Raw genomic sequence first — 24,390 nt, 5'->3', positions numbered from 1 at the left:
CTAACGCAAGTTATTCTATTAAGAATTATTCAATGATGACACTTAGAAAGAATTGTTAAAGACAGCTAGTGAAACTTTTGATACTTTTCCTCTTTGATCGAGCAATTAGCATCATTAGTTTTTTAATCGATCTATATAGTTTTATTTATATTTGATAAAACTATATATCAAACTATATATAGTTTTATTGATCAAAAAAATGGATCATATATAGTTTTACCATATTTCCTTCTCCTTTTGTTTGTAATTAGGAGCTTGCAGCCGCACTCTCTTAGGCTTCCTCAGGATATTATTAAGTTGCTTTTTTTTTTTTTTCTTTTCTTATTATTGTTTCATTAACCTAATTAAATGCTTTGTATGTCTGCTGACACCCTAGCTAGTGGGGGCATAACTATGTGGATAACTTACTAAAGTTCAGCTCACATCTAATAATAACTCTATTGTAACGCTAAACTCTACTATCGTTGGTTGAGTTTGGTTGTTTAATCCAACATTTTTTGTGCAGGACAGCCAAGGCATTCTTGTGATTAAGGGGCTGTCTTGCTAGGATTGTGGTGATAATTAAGTGGGTAAGGTAGAGGAATAGGTCTGATTTGGTTGGTATTCAGTTTTGGTGAGAAATGAGATGAGAATGCTGAGAATTTCTGCGATGGAGAAGGTGAGAATTGCTGGGAAGAGAGAATAGATGAAGAAAGTTGGATGGGAAGAGGGAGAAAGGGGAGGGACTGGAATCCCAAGGAAAATTCAATTTTCAATTTATTCGTCACTACCAAAACAGCACGGATCACGTATTTATAGCAAAGATTACATCATAAGGAAGTATTGCACAGTTCTCTAAAAAGCAACTAGTACAGCTCAGTGACGCATAAAGAATAGAAACTGCCAGCTAGAAGCAACTCCCTTAAGCTCTATAACAGCGAAGAACTTTAATCCTGAGTAACTAGTTACTGTTTTACGTAAATCTAGGTAACTGTCAAAGTTTAAAATTCAACGAAGGGAACAAGAAATGTCTTTGCCTCTTTTACTTACTATTGCATCATAACAGGGAATGGGGATTTTTACAAAATATACTTCAACAGTCAGCCTAGTTTTTGGAAATATACCTCAACAATCTACTTAATAAAGCATTATATTTATGTGTTGGTGAAAAATCATAAATGTGGCAAAAAAGAAAAAAAAGAATTGGATTTACTTACTAGTGGCTTTCACAAATATTTCCTTATGACACCAAACAAAAGTTATTTATGATACATAAAAACATTAACCTAGAATTTTTAGAATAAATAAACACTACTTATGCATATGTCTTTGAAAATAAAAGGAGGAAAGATTTTTTAAGAATATGGTTGCATGAAGGGCTCGTTGATAAGTACTTTCAATCTCTCAAGGATATTGATATGTGATATTAACCAGGCCCTTCAGCTTCCTCAATTGTATCGAATGCTTGCCTTTTCGAAGTTTCCCTTGGCCATTGGTTCACTTTTCCCTTTTGGCAGGTATATTGAGGCCAGTAAAGCTCGGCTTTATCACTCTGGGGGCGATTCAGTTGCACCAGTGGCACAGGCAGTCCTGTTGTATGTTTTCGAAAACATACTAAAATTGCTGCATCCCTTCATGCCTTTCGTTACTGAGGAATTATGGCAGGTAATGATTTCGCTACAATCTCAGCACTTGCGTATGTATTTTAGTGGTTCTTTCATTTACCTTCCATTAGACGTAAGGTATGGATAAATTTCTGTGGACATTTGTAGGCTATATTGCATGAACTTGGGTAAAATCTTGGGTATATGATTCTGGTATTCGTATGAATGTGTAGAGGTGTCTGGCTTGTGTGGTGCCCACAACATAGGATGTAGGGACTGTGCTCAAGAAAAGTGTAAGCCTTTTTTTCCTTTAATTAGTCCTTACTTGGATCCAAGTACAGGCACATAATGGCGTAAGTCCATATTTACATGACATTAGCCCAAATAGTGTGACTACAGTCCAAGAGGAGAGTCCAGGGAAAGAAAAGGCAAAAAAAGGAAAAAGAAAAAGAAAAGTGAAAAGGAACAAGAAGAAAAAGCTCAAAAGGTGGAGTTATTAGATAATGTACCATAGGTAAATGGAAAGAAAGAAGGAAAAATTGGAGAAAGGAACTGGGAAGAATACATATTATTATTCTTGATGATACGATGATACAAATTCACGTGTTAAATAGAGAAGTATTACAATCTAGCATGGAAAGTAATTAATGAGAGATAATAGGAATAAAATCAGGCCAGCCGCATATAAGAAGTTTCCTTCTTCAACAACTCCCACTCAAGTTGATGATGTTTCGTATGCCCAGCTTGTACAAGGCTGAATGAAGAATATTACTTGACACTTCCTTTGTTAAAATATCCGCAAATTGCTTCCTTGTCTTCATATATGGTGTACAAATAAACCCTACAACCATTTTTTCTTGATAAAATGGTTATCAATTTCAATGTGTTTAGTTTGATCATGCTGAACTAGATTATGAGCAATGTTAATTGCAGCCTTGGTGTCGCAGTATAATCTCAGACTCCTTCGAACCATATCCATGTTCTTTTAGTAGAATCTTCAACCACAATAATTCCCCTGGGCCACTGGCTCAGAATTCATCTTTTGCACTAGCTTTAGCAACTACTGACTGATTCTTACAACGCTAGGTAACTAGATTTCCTCCCACAAGAGTGCAATATCCCGAAGTGGATCTCCTATCTGTGACTGACCCGACCCAATCTGTCTCTGTATAAGCTTCTACTTTCAGGTGATCATGCCAAGTAAACAATAACCCTTTCCCCAGTGAAGATTTTAAATATCAAAGTATTTTGTAAACTGCTTCCATATGAGATTTCCGGGGTAAATGTATAAATTGACTCACTACATTGAATGCATAGGCAATGTCTGAACAAGGGTGCGACCATCTATTAACCTTTGAACCAATTGTTGATACCTGCCTTTATCCACCAGAGAACTCTCTTCATTTTCATCTAACCTCTTGTGGTCAACATCCATACAACCAAGCATCCCTGTTTCCTTGAGTAGAACAAGAACATATTTACACTGGGAGAGGAAGATACCATGTCTTGATCTTGCTACATCAATACCCAAAAAAATGTTTTAAATTGCGTAAGTCTTTTATCTCAAATTCACTATATATATATATATATATATATATATATATAAACTTTTGTATTCCCTCATCGCCATTTCCAGTCCACATGATATCATCTACATAAACAATTAAAGCAATTACCTTTCCTTGTGACGAATGTTTGATTGACAATGTATGATTTGGCTGACTCTACTTATAGTTGAGTCTCTGCTTAGCTCGGGGGAATCTCTCAAACTAAGTCCTAGGGGACTATTTTGGCCCATATAGGGCCTTCTTCTATTTACACTTTACCCTTAGCTAAGGAGAATCGAGGACCAGGAGGAAGGTCCATGTATACCTCATCCATTAGATCTCCATGAAGAAAAAAAAATGCATTTTTTGCGTCACGCTTTTGAAGCGGCCAATCTCAATTCGGTGCCAAAGAAAGTAGGACTTAAATAGAATTCATCTTGGATGTGTAGCTATACGGCATCTACATGCTTAAATAGAGAACCTAATACAAATTAGTATGGTAACATAGTTAATGCAAACTACAACAATAATGAAAAATAAAATATGAATAGAATTTAATTAGGTGTTAAGTGAGTTTCCTGGTCAACACTTCCCCCAAGCTAAGGCAAAGATATCTCGCATGCCAATCTTTCATAAAATTGTCTGATAGACGGTACGAGATACTCCTTTTGTCAAAATATATGCAAGTTCTTCTTCCGACTTTACATACGATTTACAGATTAATCCTGCACGCAACTTCTCCTTGATAAAATGCCTATGCACTTCAATGTGTTTAGTTGATTGTGTTGGACTGGAATATGGGCAATGTTGGTTGCAACTTTATTGTCACAGTACACTCTTGTGAGGTCGTTAGAACATACCCAAGATCCTTCAACAATATTTTTAACAATAATAACTCACATACCCATGTGTCATGGCTCAGAATTCTACTTCTGCACTTGATCTTGTGACTACTTATTTTTTTTACTACGCCTGGTAACTCGATTGCCTCCCACAAGTGTACAATACTCTAAAGTAGATCTCTAATCTGTATAGGCCTCTAGTTTCAAGTGATCATGTCGAGTAAACAACAAACCTATGCCTAATGAAGATAGCAGAGAATTTTGTATATTGCCTTCATATGCGACTCTCATAGTGAGTGCATGAACTGGCTCACTACACTAACTGCATAGTCAATTTCTAGACAGCTGTGCAACAAATAATTAATCTACTAACCTCTTGTTCGTATTTGCCTTTATCCATTAGAGGACTCTCATCCATTTCTCCTATTGAGAGGTTTGTATGAAGAAGGTTTAGAGAAAAGAGGAGGCTCGTTCAATGTTTCGTAGCCTACCTCAAACATATTATTATATAAGCTTGAAGAATACAGTAATGACTAAACTACCCTCAAACCCTAATACATTTGTCTAACACTCACCTCAAGCTGGAGCATATATATCATATAAACCCAACTTGGAACAAATAAACTCTAACCGGTTACAACATAAAGATTTTGTAAACATATCAGCTAACTAGTCTCCAGATTTCACGAATACTGTAGATATATCTCCATCGAGTATTTTGTCTCGGATGTAATGACAATCAACCTCAATATGTTTAGACCTTTCATGAAAAACTGGGTTAGATGCAATATGTATAGCAGCCTGGTTATCACAAGATAATGGGATAGGAGTAGCAGCCGAGAAACCAATCTTCTGAAGAAAATGTTGTAACCATGTCAACTCAGTAGCCATATGAGCCATTGCCCTGTACTCTGCTTCAACACTAGATCGTGTCATCACTGTTTGTTTCTTACTCTTCCAAGTAACAAGATTACCACCGAAGAATGTGCAATATCATGTAGTAGACCGTCTATATGAAGGAGAACTTGCCCAACCTACATCAGTAAAACCTTCTACCCTAAGATGTCCATTTAGTCTATACAATATTCCTAGACTTGGTTGTCTCTTTACATACTGAATAATCTGAGTAACAGCTTCCCAATGTGAAACCCGAGGAGCCTCTAAGAACTGACTGACAACACTAACGGCATATGAAATATCTGGCCTGGTGATAGTAAGATAGTTCAACTTCCCAACTAGACGACGATACCTGCTAGGATCTTCAAATTATTCACCTTCATCCTTTAGTAATTTCTTATTTATATCCATCGGAACATCAACTAGTCGAGAACCCAAAAGACCTGTCTCTTCTAATAAGTCAAGTGCATACTTTCTCTAGGATAAGTTGATACCTTTCGATGACTAGCAACTTCAATACCTAGAAAATATCGAAGTTTGCCCAAATCCTTTGTATGAAATTGATCCTGTAGAAATTGTTTTAATTGGGCAATGCCTCCTGAATCATCTCCAGTAATGACAATATCATCTACATATACCTCAAGAAGAATATTGCTTGAACTAGTATGCAAGTGGAATATTGAACGATCTATCTGACATCTCTGAAGACCACACTTCAATATCGCTTTAGAGAACTTTCCAAACCATGCCTGTGGTTATTGCTTAAGACCATACAATGCCTTTCTTAATTTACAAACATCGCCCTGAGACTCCCCCTGAGCGACAAACCCAGGTGGTTGCTCCATATAAACTTCCTCACACAAGCCCCCATGTAGAAAGGCATTTTTTACATCCAATTGAAACAACGGCCAATCAAGATTAGTAGCCATGGAAAATAAGAACATGAATAGATGAAATTTTGGCTACTGGAGAAAAAGTGTCATCATAATCAATACCATATGTTTGCGTATAGCCCTTAGCAACCAGCCGAGCTTTCAATCTTTCAACCGGACCATCAGGATGAAACTTAACTGTGTAGACCCATTTGCAACCAACAATCTTCTTATTAGGTGGTAAGGGAACAAGCTCCCACGTCCCATTGTGATGCAAGGCCTTCATTTCCAATTCCATAGCTTGCCTCCAACCAGAGTCGGATATTGCAGCCTGAACTGTCTTAGGAATAGAAACACTAAAGAGATGAGAAATAAAGCAAGAAACTGTAGGAGATAAAGAACTAGTGGAGACGAATTGACTGATAGGATGTTGGGTAGTGCAAGAACATTTACCTTTCCATAGGGCAATAGGCAAGTGGTCAGACGGAGGTGGAGGCAACAGATCTGGAGATGATAAGGATGATGATGGCTGTGCAGGAGTTGATGGTCGAAGCCGGCATTGATAAACTTGGAGTGGAGCAGGTGGGTGGTGAGGCAGCAAGACTGGAGGAGAAGGAGAGTCAGGTGCAGAGAGAAGAGGAACAGGCAGCGGAAGAGACTTGACATTACGCTCAAGGGAAGAGTCACCTCAAAAGAGATAGTAGTAGGAAAATAGGGGAGAGACTCAACAAATGTGACATCGGCACAAGTAAAGTAGTGTCGAAGAACCGGACTATAGCAACGGTATCCCTTCTGGGTTGTGGAATACCCAAGGAAGACACATTTCGTAGCGTGAGGGTCAAGTTTATCAAATTTGGGACCAAAATTATGAACATAGCAGACACATCCAAAAACCTTCAGTGGCAAAGAGAACGAGGATAAAGAAGGATATAAGAGAGAATGAGGAGAGGTACCATCTAAGACCGAGGAGGACATCCTATTAATTAAATAACAAGCAGTGAGAACGGCATCACTCCAAAATTGTTTAGGAACATGCATATGAATCAAGAGACAATGTGCAACATCTTAGATGACGATTTTTGCGTTTAGCCACACCATTTTGTTGTGGAGTGTGAGCACATGAGGTTTGATGAGAATGCTTTTATCAGACAAATAAGGGGCAAAAGAACGAGATGTATATTCTTTAGCATTATCCGAACGCAAGATATGAATTTTCTGAGCAAATTGAGTCTTAATCATATTGTGGAAAATAGAAAATAACTTGGAACGATTTTTCATTAAAAATAATCACGTCATACAGGAAAATCATCCACAAAGGTCACAAAATAGTGGAATTTATTGGCCGCTATATTAATGGGACCCCATACATTAGAATGAACTAACTCGAAGTGCTAGAAACTCTACTAACAACACGTGACGGAAATGAGACACGATGATGCTTACTAAGCTAACAAGCTTCGCAAGGCACAGACTACTCGTGATGAAGACTCGGGACTTGATGTTTCAACGTAGAAAGGGAAGGATGACCAAGACGACAATGCCACTAAAGAGTGGAGGCCAACGATTGCAGCGCACAAGAGGTAGGTGTAGGTGCTAGATTGAGATAGTATAAGCTATCAACTTCATGCCCCATACCAATCATCCTCCTTGTCTTGTGAAAAATGCACAGAGAAGGGTAAAAACTAACTGAACAGTTAAGGGCTTTTGTGATTTTACTAATTGATAAAAAATTAAAAGGAAACTAGGAACATGTAGAACATACAACAACTCAATGTTAGGACTCAGGTGGGTAGTACCTAAGCCAACCACTTTGGATAGGGAAGAAACCGAACCACATCCACATCTTGAAGTTGCATTTCCATTTTCTTCAAGTCAATGGAGAGCGGCTGATACATGTCTCTTTCCTAACAGATGGCCACAAATTGATTGTAGTACTCATCTACAGTTTGAGTACCTTGCTCATGTCCAAAATATTATTTACACCTCATAAATTCGAGTGATGTTCCCAGTACCAGAGTACATATGCTAGAGATGATCCCAAATTGCTTTAGCAGTAGGAAGATAGAGACACGAGGATCCAATGTGAGGCTCAATACTATTCAACATAAGAGATAATTTGATTGTTGGCCCGGTCCCAAAGGCTTGTGGAGCTATTTTTCGGAGGTTGCTCGGATTCCAAGTGAGAATATAGACATTTCCCTCTCAAGTATACTTCCACAGATCGCAACCAATAAACATAATTTTTTTTCCATTTAGTTTCGCATGTGTCATAGGAGCTGGACCCATAGAAGCAGAAGTAATTAAATCGGAGTGAGGGGCCTTAATGTGGTAACAAGATGCAAACAACTACACGATCCCACCAACGAACGAACTACCAAGTAGAAATAGACAAAAACTCAAACAAAACTGCCCCAATTCAAAGCAAAACTTGCTGAAAGCGACTTATGTCAACTAAAAACAATTCAAACCATGGCAAAACCGAGAAAATTCGTCAAAAACTAACTTGAACCGGACTGAATTTGAGCAAAATAGGTCTAAACCATAGTGAACCGGAAGGAACCGAGAGAAATTGTCAAAAAACTGACCTGAACCGGCTGGAAAATGGACTGAACCGGCGGCATAATAGGTCTGAACCGGACTGGACCAGGGGAAACCAAAACACGGACAGCCCTATCCCGGTTTGAGGTTAGGATATCCTTATCCCGAATATGCAACAGCAAGCACCTGGAACATATTATTATATAAGCTTAAAGAATACAACAATGACTAAACTACTCTCAAACCCTAATACATTCTTCTAACATCTCCCAACTTTTTATTTTGCTCTACTAGATTGCCAACAGCCTTACCGAGATCCGTGTTTCCTTGAGGAGGTCAGGAATATGTTTCCAATGGGAGAGGAAGATACCATGTCTGGATCTTGCTACTTCAATACCTAGGAAATATTTCCAGTTGCCTAAGTCTTTTATCTCAAATTCACTGCCGAGATAATTTTTCAACCTTTGTATTTCCTCAGCATCATTTTCAGTCAACACGATATTTTGTCTACATAAACAATTAAAGCAGTTACCTTTCCTTGTGAGAAATGTTTGATGAGCAATGTATTATCTGCTTGATTTTGTTTATAGCCGATCTCTGCATAGCTTACAAAAATCTCTCAAACCATGCTCTCATTGATTGTTCCAGTCCTTATAGGGCCTTATTCAGTTTACACACTTTACCCTTAGCTGAGGAGAATTGAGTACCAAGAAGAAGTTTCATGTATACTTCTTTCTCTAGATTTCCATGGAGGAATGCATTCTTCACATCAAGCTATTGAAGTGGCAAATCTAAGTTTGCTGCCAAAGAAAGTAGAACTCAAATAGAATTCATCTTTGCTACTGGGCAAACATCTCCTCGTAGTCTATCTCATAAGTTTGAGTAAAGCCTTTTGCCACGAATCTCGCCTTATATTTTTCCACTGACCCATCAGCCACTTCACTATAAACATCTATTTGCATCCAGCAGCCTTCTTTCCACTTGCAACTCAACTAGCTTCCATGTGCAATTTTTGTGAAGAACTCTTATCTCTTCGTCCATTGCTTCCCTTCACTTTGGATTACTGATCTTGTAAATTTTGAGGAATAGATAGAGAAGACAATTTAGATATGAAGGAACGATATGAGGGTTAAAGATGCTGATAGGACACAAAGCTAGATATAGGGAGCCAAGTACAAGAACTGACCCCTTTGCATTCAGCGATAGGATAGTCAATGTCATTAATAGCAGGAAGTGAAAAGTTTAAGGTTGGGTTACTTGAGTCAGATGGAGGCATGTCGGAAAAGTTGGGTCTTGTGTCTGGCCCAGATCTCAATACCATTATCCTTGTCTTTTCATGTCAACACGAGTACAGTAAAGCAACTTTCAGAGTCTGGGACCATATCTTCTGGTTTTTTATAGATTGATAATTGGTATAACGAACTTTGCTTATGTGCTGTTATCATTCTCTGTTAAATTTTGAAATTTACTGCTGCGCTTGGTGGATGGTGTTTTATTTGTTTATTTATTTTATTTCAGTGTAAGATAACCAACATAGACAGACCCATCATTTGTGCCCTATACGATAGCTGAAAGTGTTAAAATTAATTATTAGATCATTCTGTCCTCATTTGCTTGTGAAACCATTACAGTCACTTTAAATCTGAATCCTGCATTTATTCAGGGTCTTTGACCTATTATTTCTCTCCAGTGTTACTACTATATGGCACTAGTTTTCTGGATTCTTTATCTTTTTCAACTCATAACAGGCACTCCCCCAACGGAAAGAAGCTATTATGGTGTCTCCTTGGCCACAAACTTCACTTCCAAGGCATGCCAACTCAATAAAGAAGTTTGAAAATTTACAAGCTTTAGTGAGTATATCTGTTCTTGTTTCTCCCTCAACACCTCACATGCAACCTGGTTTTATGTGAAAGTTTATTACCTTCATTAAATTTTCTCCATTATGGTTCTTAGACTAGAGCAATACGGAATGCTCGAGCGGAATATTCTGTTGAACCAGGGAAGCGTATATCTGCATCTATTGTTGCAAGTGAAGAAGTAATCCAATATATATCTGTAAGTGCTGTCCATGTCTCTGTCATTAACTTTTGGAGAATGAAATGTTTCATTCCTGTATCTGCATAATTTTCGTTCAACATTAGACGATTGCTAGTGATATCTTGGAACATCAGCCAAACAATTAGAAATATTAATCTTGACATGCTTGCTTGATCCTTGCACATTTTTTGTTAATGAGAAAAGTAAACAACACACCTCATAAAGAATTGACCATTCGATATAACCTCCAATCATCCTAAAATCTTGAGATATCTGTTAAGAAAATATAGTGATTCCAAAACTCAACTCTTTTTCACTCATACGCTAGTATTTATAGGAGTAAATACAATGTACTAGATTTATTACACCTCACACTATGACATAGGGACACCTCGCTACCTTTTTGAATAGGGACACTTGTCCCTTTTTCTCTAACAATATCCATGATTGAATCAGTTTGATAACTTGGTCATGTGATTAAATCAGATACAACAGAGTTTTGATTGTTGCAGCAAAAGTTCTATTGAGTGTTTTTTTTTTTTTTAACCCTGGCTTTACCAGTGTTTTTTCACCTTGTTCTTCTGACTTATGTATGCATGAATTTGATCTGTCCCTGCATGGTTGTTTTCTGTCTGGTTTATGCTGTTTTCTTGCTGAAATAGAAATCCTAGTAATTATGCTTTTGTCACGTAGCCATACTGTCCATCTGATTGACCCTGTTTAGTAAACTGGCTATGTGATTGGAGGCTACTTAGATGAAATGGACTCTTGGTAGTGTAACTTTTCATGCAAGTCTTGCACGTGTCCATCTAAGCATATATATTTGCATGGTGCAGAAAGAAAAGGAGGTTCTAGCGCTTCTCTCCAGGCTAGATGTTCAAAATGTCCAATTCACAAATTCTCCTCCAGGCATGTTTTCTTTCAAATCTGTGTCCTTTGGGGCAAGAACTGGAGATATACTTCTTTCATTTTGTCCCATTTTTTTTTTGGGGGGGGGCGGGGGTATCAATTGGCTTCTGAACACAAAATGCTGAACCATTTCTTCCAATTGATGTAATATAAATACTTCAGGAGATGCAGAACAATCTGTCCACTTAGTAGCTGGTGAAGGACTAGAGGCATATCTCCCTCTTGCTGATATGATTGATATTTCTGCTGAAGTTGAACGTCTTTCTAAGCGCCTTTCCAAGATGCAGACAGAGTATGATGGACTTAAAGCTCGCCTAAGTTCCCCGAACGTATGTACTCATTTACTTGTCGATGCCCTTTTGTTTTAATATGCTTTTACACAAAGTATTATGCATTCTGAAGACTATAGTTATGCTATAGCAAAACATCTCAGGCAGGTAATAAATGCACTAAATCTCAATTTACAGGCAGAGTAGTCTGCTGCATTAACAAAATAGGCACAAATCTGTCTCTTTTTCGTTGTTATTGTCATGTCTAGTCCCTATCCTTATTGAAGAGAAGAAATGCGGAAAACCAAAACTTTCATAATCAAACAAGAAATCGTGTAATTTAATATGGTAATATGGCAATCAGACCTATTGCTCAAGACCTGCCCATGAGTTTACCATCAAAAGAAGAATCAAAAGAATGGAACTACCTGTTCATTATGCAGAATTTTGGATAACTTCTCGAGTTCTAAACTAATATTGTGCTGCAAAGGGACACTTAAGGAAACTAGTTCTACTTTGGATTACTATTATCTGAGTTTGACTTGTTTAAGTTAAACCATATACGCCTAATTGTTTGAGACAAGTATAGACAGCAATTGGTATAGTGGGATGCACTTCTCTATAAAAAGGGAGTTAAAAAAAGGTTGCCAAGTCAATTCGCTTGAATTGCTAATTCATTCTACATATTATTTTCTCCGCATATCTTGCTGAGATCACATATTAGCCGGTAAGGTTGATCAGTAAACCAAAATCATTCTAGAATGAATATCAGATCTTTTGATCAGTAAACCAAAATCATTCTAGAATGAATATCAGATCTTTCTTTCCCTATAATTCATATAGCTAGACATAGTTATGATAGATAATATTTTCGATTTTACTATTAATGAACAAGAATTTGGTCGTATTTGACTACGAAAATTATCACCATCTTCATGATGAATTACGAAGAGTTTTTTTACTATGACATGGTAAGCTGGCATTTGGGGAAGGAACCACTTCATACTACAGAATCAGCCATTTTGATACCTTTCCTTGTTGATGACATGTGCATGTCTTACAATTTCTATTTGTTCTCTGCAGTTTGTGGAGAAAGCTCCGGCTGACGTTGTCCGTGGGGTCCGAGAAAAAGCAGCAGAAGCAGAAGAAAAGATAATTCTCACCAAAAACCGTCTAGCTCTCCTCAAATCAACTACTCCAATTACAAATTAAGTTTCAGAATTGACTCAATTACAAATCTTCAGAGCGGAAATCCTCTTCACAATGTTTTCACCGGATATTGAAACATTTGGGATAAACATCGTCATCATCATAATGGATTTGATGGTGGTTAATCGTTTCAGATGGCAGCTAGCTAGGGTTGTGAGAAGGTCCATGCAATGCCAGAAAGCTTCTTTACCGTGCTTCACATACTACGAGTTAGAGCAGTTGGATAGAATTGGGTGTGATGGATGCTAACAGCTTCTTCATTTCTTCAGTGTCAAAGTTGTGGCAACGTTTTTGTTGTATTGTTCTCCGGCTAATGATTGCTAGTGCTACTGTAGATTAAATTTATTTTGTAATCTTAATTTCTTTTTTCTTTTATGCCATAACGTGATTTAATAAAAACTTCTTTCTGTTAGTCCCCTTTTATCACCATAGACGAACACGTGTTGTTCCTCCAAGTTTGAGTGCTGAAGCCTGATAATTTCTTACAACTGAAAAATTCTCAAAAATATGACGTAAGGTTCCGTTTGTTTCGACCTAAAATGTTTTTCGTCAGAAAATGTTGAGTTGAAAACATTTTTTGGTATTTGATGCATACAGAAAATTACAGATTTTTTTTATTATATATAAATATTTTTTCATTCACTCGCATTAAACTTTAAATTATCGTTAAACTTTAAATTACGATAATGTCTTGGCGGAGTCTCAACAGGGTTGAGGGTTCCATGAGTCCCAATCGAGTTCCGGTTGTTTCTCGATCGAGTCCCAACAGGGTGCCCATTGGGTCCCGGCAAGTTGTAGTGGTGGCCCAGCTAGGTCCCAGTGAGGTCCCGACCAGGTTCTGACGGTGGTCCAGTTGGGTCTCGGCAGTTATTCGGAGACACCAGTTATAGGCCTAATTTTAAACAAACCCACTATATCAAGTTTTTCATCCATTCGGCTAAAGAAAAGCATGTTTTTGGTCCTACTGACACTTTGAACACGCTTCCCGCATCAACAGAAAACAAAATTCTGTAGTCTCACTTCTCTTCTATTTTGTGTGTTATTCCTCTCCTAAGTTTGTTGACATCAATAGTTTATAGCTAGATCGTATTTATTTTCCTAAGTACTAAATTAAAGTTTAGTAAATAATTTAAATATTTTTTTAGAAAAATGCTAAGGGTACAAAATCTTTTGAGAAGGGCTACACTTCTCAAATATTTTACCAAAAAATGGGTACCAAGATCATGCAGAGCTTATTTATTGAAAAATATCAAAACTGTTGTAAAATCAAAGAAAATGACAAGACAAGATAAAGAGATTGCAATATGTGAAACTAGTTCTTAAGGAACTATATATGATTCTTCTCTATTACTGTCTATTTTACAAGCTACTCAATACTCCCTTTTATAGGCATGGAATCATAATGAAAGGTTAAGGAATATGAAAGGGAGAATATGAATGGGTAATATATGAATCAAAAGGGTACATCAATGTATGACATGGATGTTATAGAAATTCTAAAAGATGACATAAATGTGTAGAATTCCAAAAGATGGAACTAAATGGTCATCCACCAAGTGCATGAATGTATTCATAACACTCCCCATTGGATGACCATATACAAAGAATATGTCTCGTTAAAACCTTACCAAGGAAAACCTAGTGGAAAAAAACCTTTGACGAAGGAAAAAAAGTACAATATTCTTGTATGCCTTCGTATGCTTTAGGATTGTCTCATTAAAACCTTGCGAAGGAAACCCAGTGGGAAAAACCTTAGTGAAGGAAAAACAATCAGCATAATCATTTTACTCCCCCTCCTTAGCATGAAGAGCTTCAATTGTTTATGATGAAAGATCTTTGAGTCGGCGCATTCCAATGTTATTCACCAACTTCTTAAATGTTACAGTTGGTAATGTTTTGGTAAATAAATCTGACAAATTGTCACTTGATCGTATCTGCTTGACATCAATATCACCATTCTTTCTGGAGCTTATGTGTATAAAAGAACTTCGGTGAAATGTAATATATCCTCTTCTGATCTATGTGATACAAGCAACATTATCTTCAAATAATATTTTCGGGCTATCTTTGACTGTGGATAAACCACACTTTTCTTGAATGTGTTGAATTACTGATCTTAGCCACATGCATTCCCGACTTGCTTCATGAATTGCAATAATCTCCGACTAATTTGAAGAAGTAGCAATAAGTGTTTGCTTGACAGATCTCCATGAAATAGCAGTACTTCCACATATAAATAGATATCTTGTTTAAGATCTACCTTTATGCGGATCAGAAAGAAAACCTGCATCTGCATATCGAACTAATTGTGAATTTGAACCTCTTGAATAAAATAGTCTCATGTCAGTTGTTCCACGAAGATAACGTAGAGCATGTTTGACCCCATTCCAATGCCTTCAAGTTGGTGCAAAGCTGTATCTTGCTAGTAAATTAACTGAAAATGTTATATCAGGTCATGTGCAATTTGCAAGATACATCAGAGCACCAATTGTACTAAGATATGGTACTTTAGGACCAAGAATTTCTTTGTCATCTTCTTGAGGGCGAAAATTGTCTTTTTTCACATCAAGTGATCGAACAACCATTGGAGTGCTCAAAAGATGAGCTTTCTCCATGTAAAAGTGCTTTAGGACTTTTACTGTGTATATTGACTAATGAACAAGAATTCCATTTGAAAAATGTTCAATCTGTAAGCCAAGACAAAATTTTGTTTTCCAAGGTCTTTCATCTCAAATTTTTTTTTTTTTTTTTTTTTTTTTTTTTTTTTTTAAGTAAGTGGCAGTTTTTATGAGCTCTTTTGGAGTCTAAACAAGATTTAAATCATCTACATAAACTGTAATAATAGCAAATCCAGATTCTGATTTCTTAATGAAAACCAGGGATAAATTGGATTATTTTCAAATCCTTCTTTCAATAGATATTCACTAAGACGATTGTACCACATGCGTCCGGATTGCTTTAACCCATATAAAGATCTTTGTAGCTTGATAGAATAAATACTTCGAGATTTGGAATTATATGCTTCAGGCATTTTGTATCCTTCAGGGATTTTCATGTATATATCATTATCAAGTGATCCATATAAATATGTTGTAACCACATCCATTAAACGCATATCCAAACTTTCTGTAACTACCAAGCTAATAAAAAATCTAAATGTAATTGCATCCACTACAGGGGAATATGTTTCTTCATAATCAATACTAGGTTTCTGCAAGAAACCTTGTGCAACAAGTCTTGCTTTGTATCTCACAATTTCATTTTTCTCATTACGTTTTCATACAAATACCCACTTGTATCTAACAGACGATATACCTTTAGGTATTTGGACTACAAGCCCAAATACTTCACGTTTTGCTAGTGAGTTTAATTTTGCCTGAATTGCTTCCTTTCACATTGGCCAATCATTTCTACGTCGACATTCTTTGACGGTTTATTGTTCAATATCATCATTACTTCTGTTAATGTCAAATGCAACTTTAAATGAAAATATGTTGTCGACAACAATTTTATTTCTATCCAATATTTCTCCAGTACTTATATAATTTATTGAGATCTCATTATTTTCAGGTACCTATTCCTCTTCAGGGGGTAACTCTTCAGGAGATTCCTCTTCGGGGGATTCATGTCTAGGAGAATTTTGTACAGAAAGTTTGGATGGATCAATTTTCGTTGCCTGTTTTGTGGGTAAGGCCTCTTCAGGAGCACCGATTTTATTTCCTTGTGCTTTTCTCTTCCAGGGAATCTTATCCATTGCACCAATAGGTCTTCCACGCTTCAGGCGTGCCTTAGACTCATTTGCTACTGTATTAATTTATTGTCCTACAGGGACTTCTATCTTTGTTAGAGTATTAGCAGCTGAAATGTGAGACTTAATTATTTTCTTGTTGTTAGTAAATGCATCCGGCAATTGATTTGCAATACTCTGCAAATGAATGATCCTCTGAACTTCTAGTTCACATTGATTTGTACGAGGATCAAAATGAGATAACATCGAATTATTCCAAGTGATTTCTTGTCGCTTCTGGCAAAGACTTTTCTCTCCCTAGTGATGGGAATATGTTTTCATCAAAATGACAATCTTCAAAGCGTGCTATAAAAATATCACCAATTAAAGGCTCAAGATATCTAATGATAGAAGGAGAATCAAAACCAACATAAATTCCAACTCTACGTTGAGGTCCCATCTTGGTGCGTTGAGGTGGCACAATTGGAACATATACAGCACAACCACAAATACGAAAAATAAAAATATTTGGTGGTTGACCAAATGCAAGTTGCAAAGGAAAATATTTTTGGTAAGTTGTTGATTTGATCCAAACTAATGATGCAACGTGTAATATTGCATGTCCCCAAATAGAAATAGGTAATTTTGTTTTCATAAGCAAAGGTTGAACAATTAACTGAAGTCGTTTAATAAACGATTCAGCTAAACCATTTTGAGTATGAGTGTGAGCAACAGGATGTTTAACATTAATTCCAATTGACATGCAATAGTCATAAAATGCTTGAGATGTAAATTCACCGGCATTATTCATCCGAATAGATTGAATTGGATAATCAGGAAATTATGCTCGTAATCTAATTATTTGAGTAAGAAGTCTAGCAAATGCAACATTACGAGTAGAAGACAAGCAAACATGTGACCACCTAAATGATGCATCAACCAAAAAATATCTAAATCGCCCACATGGATGGTGAATCGGCCCCCATATACCCCCTTGAATTTTTTGTAAAAATGATGGAGATTCAACAATTACCTTAGAAAGGGATGGTTTGATTACAAGTTTACCTTGAGAACATGTAGCACAAAGATAATCACTTGGTAAAAGAATCTTCTGGTACTTTAAGGGATGCTCATGAGAGTTCTCAATTATTTGACGCATCATAATTGCTCCCGGATGTCCAAGACGATCATGCCAAAGCATAAACATCTTTGGCTTAGAGCACTTCTAGTGTATCACAACATGTGGATTCAATTGTTCTTATTGTTGTATAATACAACCCGGGAAGAGAAAGCAGGCAGTTTTTTCAATAAACTTCTGGCTAGAAATTATTGAAGTAATATAATGATATTGATCACGGCCTTCATTAGTGGTTTTAACATGATAACCATTTAGACGAGTATCTTTAAAACTAATTAAATTTCTTCTAGATTTAGAAGAATACAAAGCATCATCAATACAAAATTTTGTTCCTTTTGGCAATATGATATTCGCTCTTCCAGAGCCTTCGATTAGGGTTGATGAACCTGATATTGTATTGACACTAGCTTTGTTTAATATCAAGTATTAAAATTATTTCTTATCTCTACGAATTGTGTGCATTGTACAACTGTCTGCTAAACACAAATCTTCACTAATCATCTTGAAATTAATCATTCCATCAATATGACCCATGCCTCCATATATAAACAAAATATATATTAAATTTCATTAATCAAAAAGAAAATAACAAAATACAATTAAATTTGACAATGTAAACATACTGTGATTAAGACATAATAAAAACATATTAATTGTTGTAGACATATTCATCACCAATCAAAAGATCAGTTTTTGTGTTAGAGTCTACAAAGAAATCAGAAACATCAAGATGAATGCTACTCTCTCCATTTAGAGCATCAAGAAAAATTTGGAGAATCTTTAGAATTACTATGATTAGCAAAATTCATTTAAATCCCATTTTCTTTTATGGAGGCTTGATATAGGTCTACCAGATGTTTAGGCGTACGACAGATACGTGACCAATGTCCTTCCATACCACACTTGTAACATTTATCTTCATAGTTCTTCGTAGGTTTATTCTGTAAACCTTTGTTTTCATTATGTTTCGCCTCAATGAGATTCCATTTCTGGTGGTATGGAGTATTTCTTTTGCAAGAATTATGAGTACGTTCCCTTTGACCTCTATAATTTTTTCTTCTACCACGTCTACGTCCACGACCATGGTTTCCTTTATTACCATGAAATGAGATTCCATTTGCTTCAGGAAATGGTGTAGAACCCATTGGACGAGATTGATAATTTTTCATTAATAGCTCATTGTTTAGCTCAGCCACTAGAAGACAAGATATCAGTTCAGAATATCTTGTGAAATTACGCTCTTGATATTGTTGCTGCAGGAGCACATTCGAGGCATGAAATGTGGTATATGTTTTTTCTAACATATCCACATCAGTGACTTTTTCTCCACACAATTTTAATTGTGAGCTGATTTTAAAGAGTTCAGAGTTATAGTCACTAACACTCTTGAAATCTTGCAACCTCAGGTGCATCCAATCATAACGAGTTTTTGGGAGGATTACTGTCTTCTGGTGCTCGTATCTCTCCCTTAAATTATTCCATGAGGTCAAGGGATCCTTTAGCGTAAAGGTACTCAATTTTTATATGCTTCAAGCATATAAAATTATAAGACATCATATTCATAGCATTAGTATGATAACATTCTAGTTCATATAAATCTCACATGGATCATAATATGCAAATGTTATAATATGATACTTAAAACACTAAACATTTCTAAGCATGTGTTAGAATGTTAATTAACAAAATAGATAATAAGATTATTAAATGTTAAAGAAACTTACAATGAATTGAAAATACCTCATGGATAGCTTTTGATATTGAAGATCAAAAGAACACAACAATTGGCTAGAGCTTCGTGCTGATAACATGTTGTAAAATCAAAGAAAATGACAAGACAAGATAAAGAAATTGCGATATGTAAAACTAGTTCTTCGAGAACTATGTATGATTCTTCTCTATTATTGTGTGTTTTACATACTACTCAATACTCCCTTTTATAGGCATGGAATCATAATGGGAGGCTAAGGAATATGAAGGGGTAGTACATGAATCAAAAGGGTACATCAATGTATTACATGGATGTTATAGGAATTCTAAAAGATGACATGAATGTGTAGAATTCCAAGAGATGGAACTAAATGGTCATCCACCAAATGCATGAATGCATTCATAACAAAAACACTTAATAAAGAAAAATGTTATGAGTATTAATGAATAAGTTTCACATCATCTTGATCCCTTGCTAAAAGGTTTGGTACCCTTATATATATATATATATTGGGCCAAAAAGTGTAGTCCGTCTGTGTTTGAAATTATTCTCTTTCTTTTTTTTTTTTTCTCTTTTTTAATCATCTATGGTCTTTGTTTCAAGAAAAGGGGTTTCAACCTCTTTCGGTGGCTTTTATATGGCGGATGTACACTCTATGGTTCAGCTGCATGAATTGGAGTCTAGGGCGTACTATAGCAGATATCTCCACCTTTCCATGGTGGCTTTTGGTATGGTTAATTAATTTGCATTATTTATGGTTGCTAGCTTATAGCTTCCACCTTTTGTTACTAATGTAAGTTTGCAATGAGATAAATTAGGTTTAAGGGAACATAAAACTTTCAAACACAAGGTTTTGAATTAATTTTTTTCATGGCTTTATTTATAGCATAACCCCTTTAAAATGAAAGATTCATTACATATTACATAAAGAGAGATAGGACTCTGAGTCAGCAACTCTTACTCGAATATAAACTATGGCCAAGTCATTAAGACTTATACGAAATTAATGACTTTTTTTTTTTTTTTTTTTTTGACATGTCCGCATAAGAGGGGAGAGGAGGATTCGAACTAGTGACATCTGCTTCATTAAGTGTGGTTCCAGCCGATAGAGCTACTTCTCGGGGACATATGAAATTAATGACTAACTTAAAAATAAGGGAAAATTACACTTTGCTCTTGCCCTCCAAAGTTTGGAGTTATTTCAATTCGACCTCCAATGTTTCAATTTTTGCAATCTACCTCCCCAAACTTGCCAAACTTTTGCAATTCGGCCATTCTGTCAGTCAAAGTTGCTTTGACTGATGGAACAGTGATCACGTGCAACGCACGTGATCACTTCTGGCCTTTTTCTACCCAAAATACCCCCATCCCTTCCAACTCACTGGAAAAAAAAATTAATGCTTAACCTCAAAGCTTCTAATGTGCTTCTTAATGAAAATGGTCAAGCACTTCCACGAGATTTTGGTATTCCATCTCTACTGGTTGGAATCCCATTGCCAAGCTCAGACATGGCTCGCAGGCTTGGAACACCAAAATATATGGCTCTAGAGCAATGGCAACCAGAAGTGAGAGGTCCAATATCCTTGGAGACCGATTCAAGGGGATTCGGGTGCAGCATTGTTGAGATGTTGATTGGTGTTCAGCCTTGGCCTGGGAGATCTCTAGATGAAATTTATCATTCAGTGGTCAGAAAGCAAGAAAAGCCATGTATCCCTAAGGTGACAGTGACCGATGTTGCCCTTGCCTGGAGCTGAAGCCAGTGGACATGGTCTCAGCTCGAAACCTTGTCACAGAAATGAAGGAATCTGACTGACGGTGCATTGATGGGTAAACGTTTGCCTTCTCATTCGTTGATCTTTAGGCATCTTCGGCAACTTGCACAGCCTTTTGACTCTTACAACCCATTAAAACCTCTCCTAACCTACTTTTTTTTTTTTCCTGTGAGTTGGAAGGGATGGGGGCATTTTGGGTACAAACAGGTCAGAAGTGATCACGTGTGTCGCATGTGATCACTGTTACGTCAGTTAAAGCAGCTTTGACTGACGGAATAGCTGAATTGCAAAAGTTTGGCAAGTTTGAGGGGATGGATTGCAAAAATTGAAACATTGGAGGTCGAATTGAAAGTAGCCCCAAACTTTGTGGGAGATAAAGTATAATTTTCCCTAAAAATAAAGACAAAGCTAAATAAATCAAACCATCGAAAAATGCGTAAATATTTGGGAATCATAATTTAATAAGAACCGTAACACATTTAATAAGAACATCTTGCGACTTGCATGTCATCAGAGCATGTGGGCTAAGTCATTAACTCTTATTGTGCCGTCTTTATTTTATTTTATTTATTTTTTTCTGTTGGGGCGTTGAAAAATATATGTAACCTCACCTATGTAGTTCCCTTTTCCCTGTTTCCCTCATTTGAATAAAATAAATAAATAAATTTTTTTTTTTTTTAAAAAAAACAAAAACCTCACCTATATAGTAGACTAATAATAGCATTCACACAAGGCTAAGTCAAAGGTGGGCCAATAATAGAAGTTGGATAAAAAATAAAAAATAAATTTGGATAAAAAAAAATCAATCATATTCAGATAAAATTTTGGTAAAAAGATTTGTTGACACTTAGAAAAAGACATATTTTAAAAATTATGACCATTAGAATTTAGAAGATAGAATTTTAAAAATATGATTGTCATAAAAAAAAAAAATGAAATAATGAAAATGAATAACTAAAATAGATAGTAAAATATAAGCAGTTTGAAAAAATTGATAGCTAAACTAAAAAACAGATTTTTTTAGCTAAAATGAAGAGAAAATTTACGAAGCCGAATATGAATGTTGGGAGGTAGCTAGGCCACACTCATTGAATGAAGCAATATCCCCATCTACCCACTTTAGATCGATGTGATGTGATGAAAATTGTTAGAATAGCAATGTGAGCTTGTCCCACATATTGCTAGTATATGGGAGTCCATCTCCCTTCGCTATCTATATAAGTGTTCCTCTCCCTTTGCTTTCAATATAACAAGAAGTGAGTTTGTCCCACTTTGCTCAAATATAAGGAAGCCCTCTCCCTTTGGCTCCTATACATTGAAACTTTTTATGTATAATAAAATCATTCAATAAAAGCTAAATGTAGCCTATAGGACTTTAGTATGTGGATGTAGGCATATTGCCAAACCATCTTAACCTTGTGTCTATTTCTCCTGCTTATTTATTATTCTGCACTTATATTTCCGCATTATGAAATCTTTCACGGTATTAGAGCTAATAGGCTAATGCCAATTGCTAGATTCTGGGTTATGTCTTTTGTTTTTATTTGTTGTAATTTCTTACTTCTTTTGTTTCTATTTCCCTATAATTTCTTTTATTTCCCTGCAATTTCTTTACCTCTGTTTTGGATTGCTTTTACAATCACAAAACTTTTTCTTTTGCAAGATTATTTTATGCAGTTTTTTTTTTTTTTTTTTTTTTTTTTTAAATTTTGGCACATAGCCTTGGCAACTTCATTGCCGGTTTGGGTGTTGGTACAACTCGTTTTCGCTGATCAAAAAACAAGTAGGCTTCTTCACACCCATCACAGTGGTTCACATTTCCGGTCAGATCTGTAAAAATAATTTCAGATTTTGTCCATGCCTTCATCGCAGCTTAATCTGGAAAAATAATTCCAGAAACAAATATGCGAGGTACGGATCTACCATTCTATGGAAGATCCGTCACCAACAGCCACCGCACGTACCTCCATGCGCCATCAGAAGATTTTGTCACGCACCACCAACATCAGTTGATCAAAAAAAAAAAAAAAATCAGTCTGTGCAAACTCCATCCCATTCCAACAGTGCCCACGCTTCCACGCGCCTCCCAGAGACACCACAACCATGGCTTCCCAATCTTCATCTTCTATTTTGCTTGCTACCCACTCATTCTTTCGGGCATTTCTTCAAACACTTCTGCTCACCCTTTTTCATTTAACACAAAGAAAGATTTCCCTATGTTCTCCGAAATCACCTTTACTGGTGGTTTCTTCTCAAATCTGTGGCAATCCCTCTACTCTGTTGCAAGCCCATCAGCTGCACTTCCCCCAAAGTTGTCACTCTCTTTCAATCTTCTTCTCCCTTGCATTATTTTCTTTTACTTTTTCTCTGCACTCCCATCAACAAAATGGTCTGCAGAAGCCTTTATTTTATTTTTCTTGCTTCCTGTTAAGAAAAGAAAAGAAAAGAAGAACAAATCCTTGATTCACCATTTCACCCATTTGTGAAGCACAATATTGGCCCACGTGCATCTTGAATGAGGTGTCCCATTTTGTCTTGCTCTCTCTTTCATCATGCAAAGCCATCATGTCCCACGTGATGTTGTTCCCCTCTTACCAAAGTTGGCCAATATTGAAGTGTGTGACAATGGCTAAAAAAAATAAAAATAAATAACATGGACAATTAGCCTGGATCCAATATTTTCAACCCGATCCATCCGGGTCACCTCTCTTTGGGTCCATTTGGCCCATGTATTCAGCCCACATTCAAGATCCATATTTTAGCCAGCCCAAATTCATGGCCCAGTCCACCAGCCCAGCAAGCTGTAAGCACCAGCCACTGCAGCTTTCAACCGCCACCTTTGGTCGCCGCCTTCCTCCATTCCCACCATCAATCTTTGGCGAAGGAGAAAAAGAAGTCAAAAATCAAATAGGCCAAAGATGCCTACAGAAGAGGCCAAAAATGCCCACAAAAAGAGGCCCAAGTTGCCCACAAAAAGAAGCCCAAGTTGCCCATATTATTTTGGTCATTTCATTGGCCTAGTTTATTTTTCTTGGCCCTTTGTTGGCTCATTATTTGTATTTTGGCCTTTGTGGTATTGTTTAAAACCCAGACCTGGCCTTTGTGGTAATTCTTGAAACCCAGGCCCATTTTAGCTCATAGTTGGCATTCATATAAGGCTCATAGTTGGCCTATTCCAGTCAAAAGTTGCCGATGTTCAAATCCTAGCCATAGTAGCGTAAGCTCATGTTCAAGAGTCGCCGATGCTTTTAATTCCAGCACCATCAATCACCTCCCTCGGCTGCCATCGACTTCAATCGGCCACCATCTCGGCCTCTGTCGCCGATCAAAAAGAAA

The 24,390-nt window shown here is 36.6% G+C and overlaps 1 protein-coding gene across 7 annotated transcripts in view; it reads left to right on the top strand.

Annotated features, from left to right (window-relative positions):
• LOC132191419 (valine--tRNA ligase, chloroplastic/mitochondrial 2) overlaps window positions 1–13,118 on the top strand; it is a 60,983-nt gene extending 47,865 nt beyond the window's left edge. For all 7 annotated transcript variants that reach the window (XM_059606421.1, XM_059606420.1, XM_059606424.1 and 4 more), the window contains 6 exons: window positions 1,497–1,644; window positions 10,028–10,132; window positions 10,236–10,337; window positions 11,156–11,228; window positions 11,391–11,557; window positions 12,581–13,118. In XM_059606421.1, coding sequence (XP_059462404.1) covers window positions 1,497–1,644; window positions 10,028–10,132; window positions 10,236–10,337; window positions 11,156–11,228; window positions 11,391–11,557; window positions 12,581–12,709 — 724 coding nt within the window. In that variant the 3' untranslated portion in view covers window positions 12,710–13,118. The remainder of the gene's footprint in view (window positions 1–1,496; window positions 1,645–10,027; window positions 10,133–10,235; window positions 10,338–11,155; window positions 11,229–11,390; window positions 11,558–12,580) is intronic.
• Window positions 13,119–24,390: the final 11,272 nt, after the last annotated feature.

This window comes from Corylus avellana, chromosome ca9 (genome assembly GCF_901000735.1).
Source record: "Corylus avellana chromosome ca9, CavTom2PMs-1.0".
NCBI classification, from domain to species: Eukaryota; Viridiplantae; Streptophyta; class Magnoliopsida; order Fagales; family Betulaceae; genus Corylus; species Corylus avellana.
Note: the sequence above shows the minus strand (reverse complement) of the source record. Positions and strands in the feature narration are given on the sequence as shown.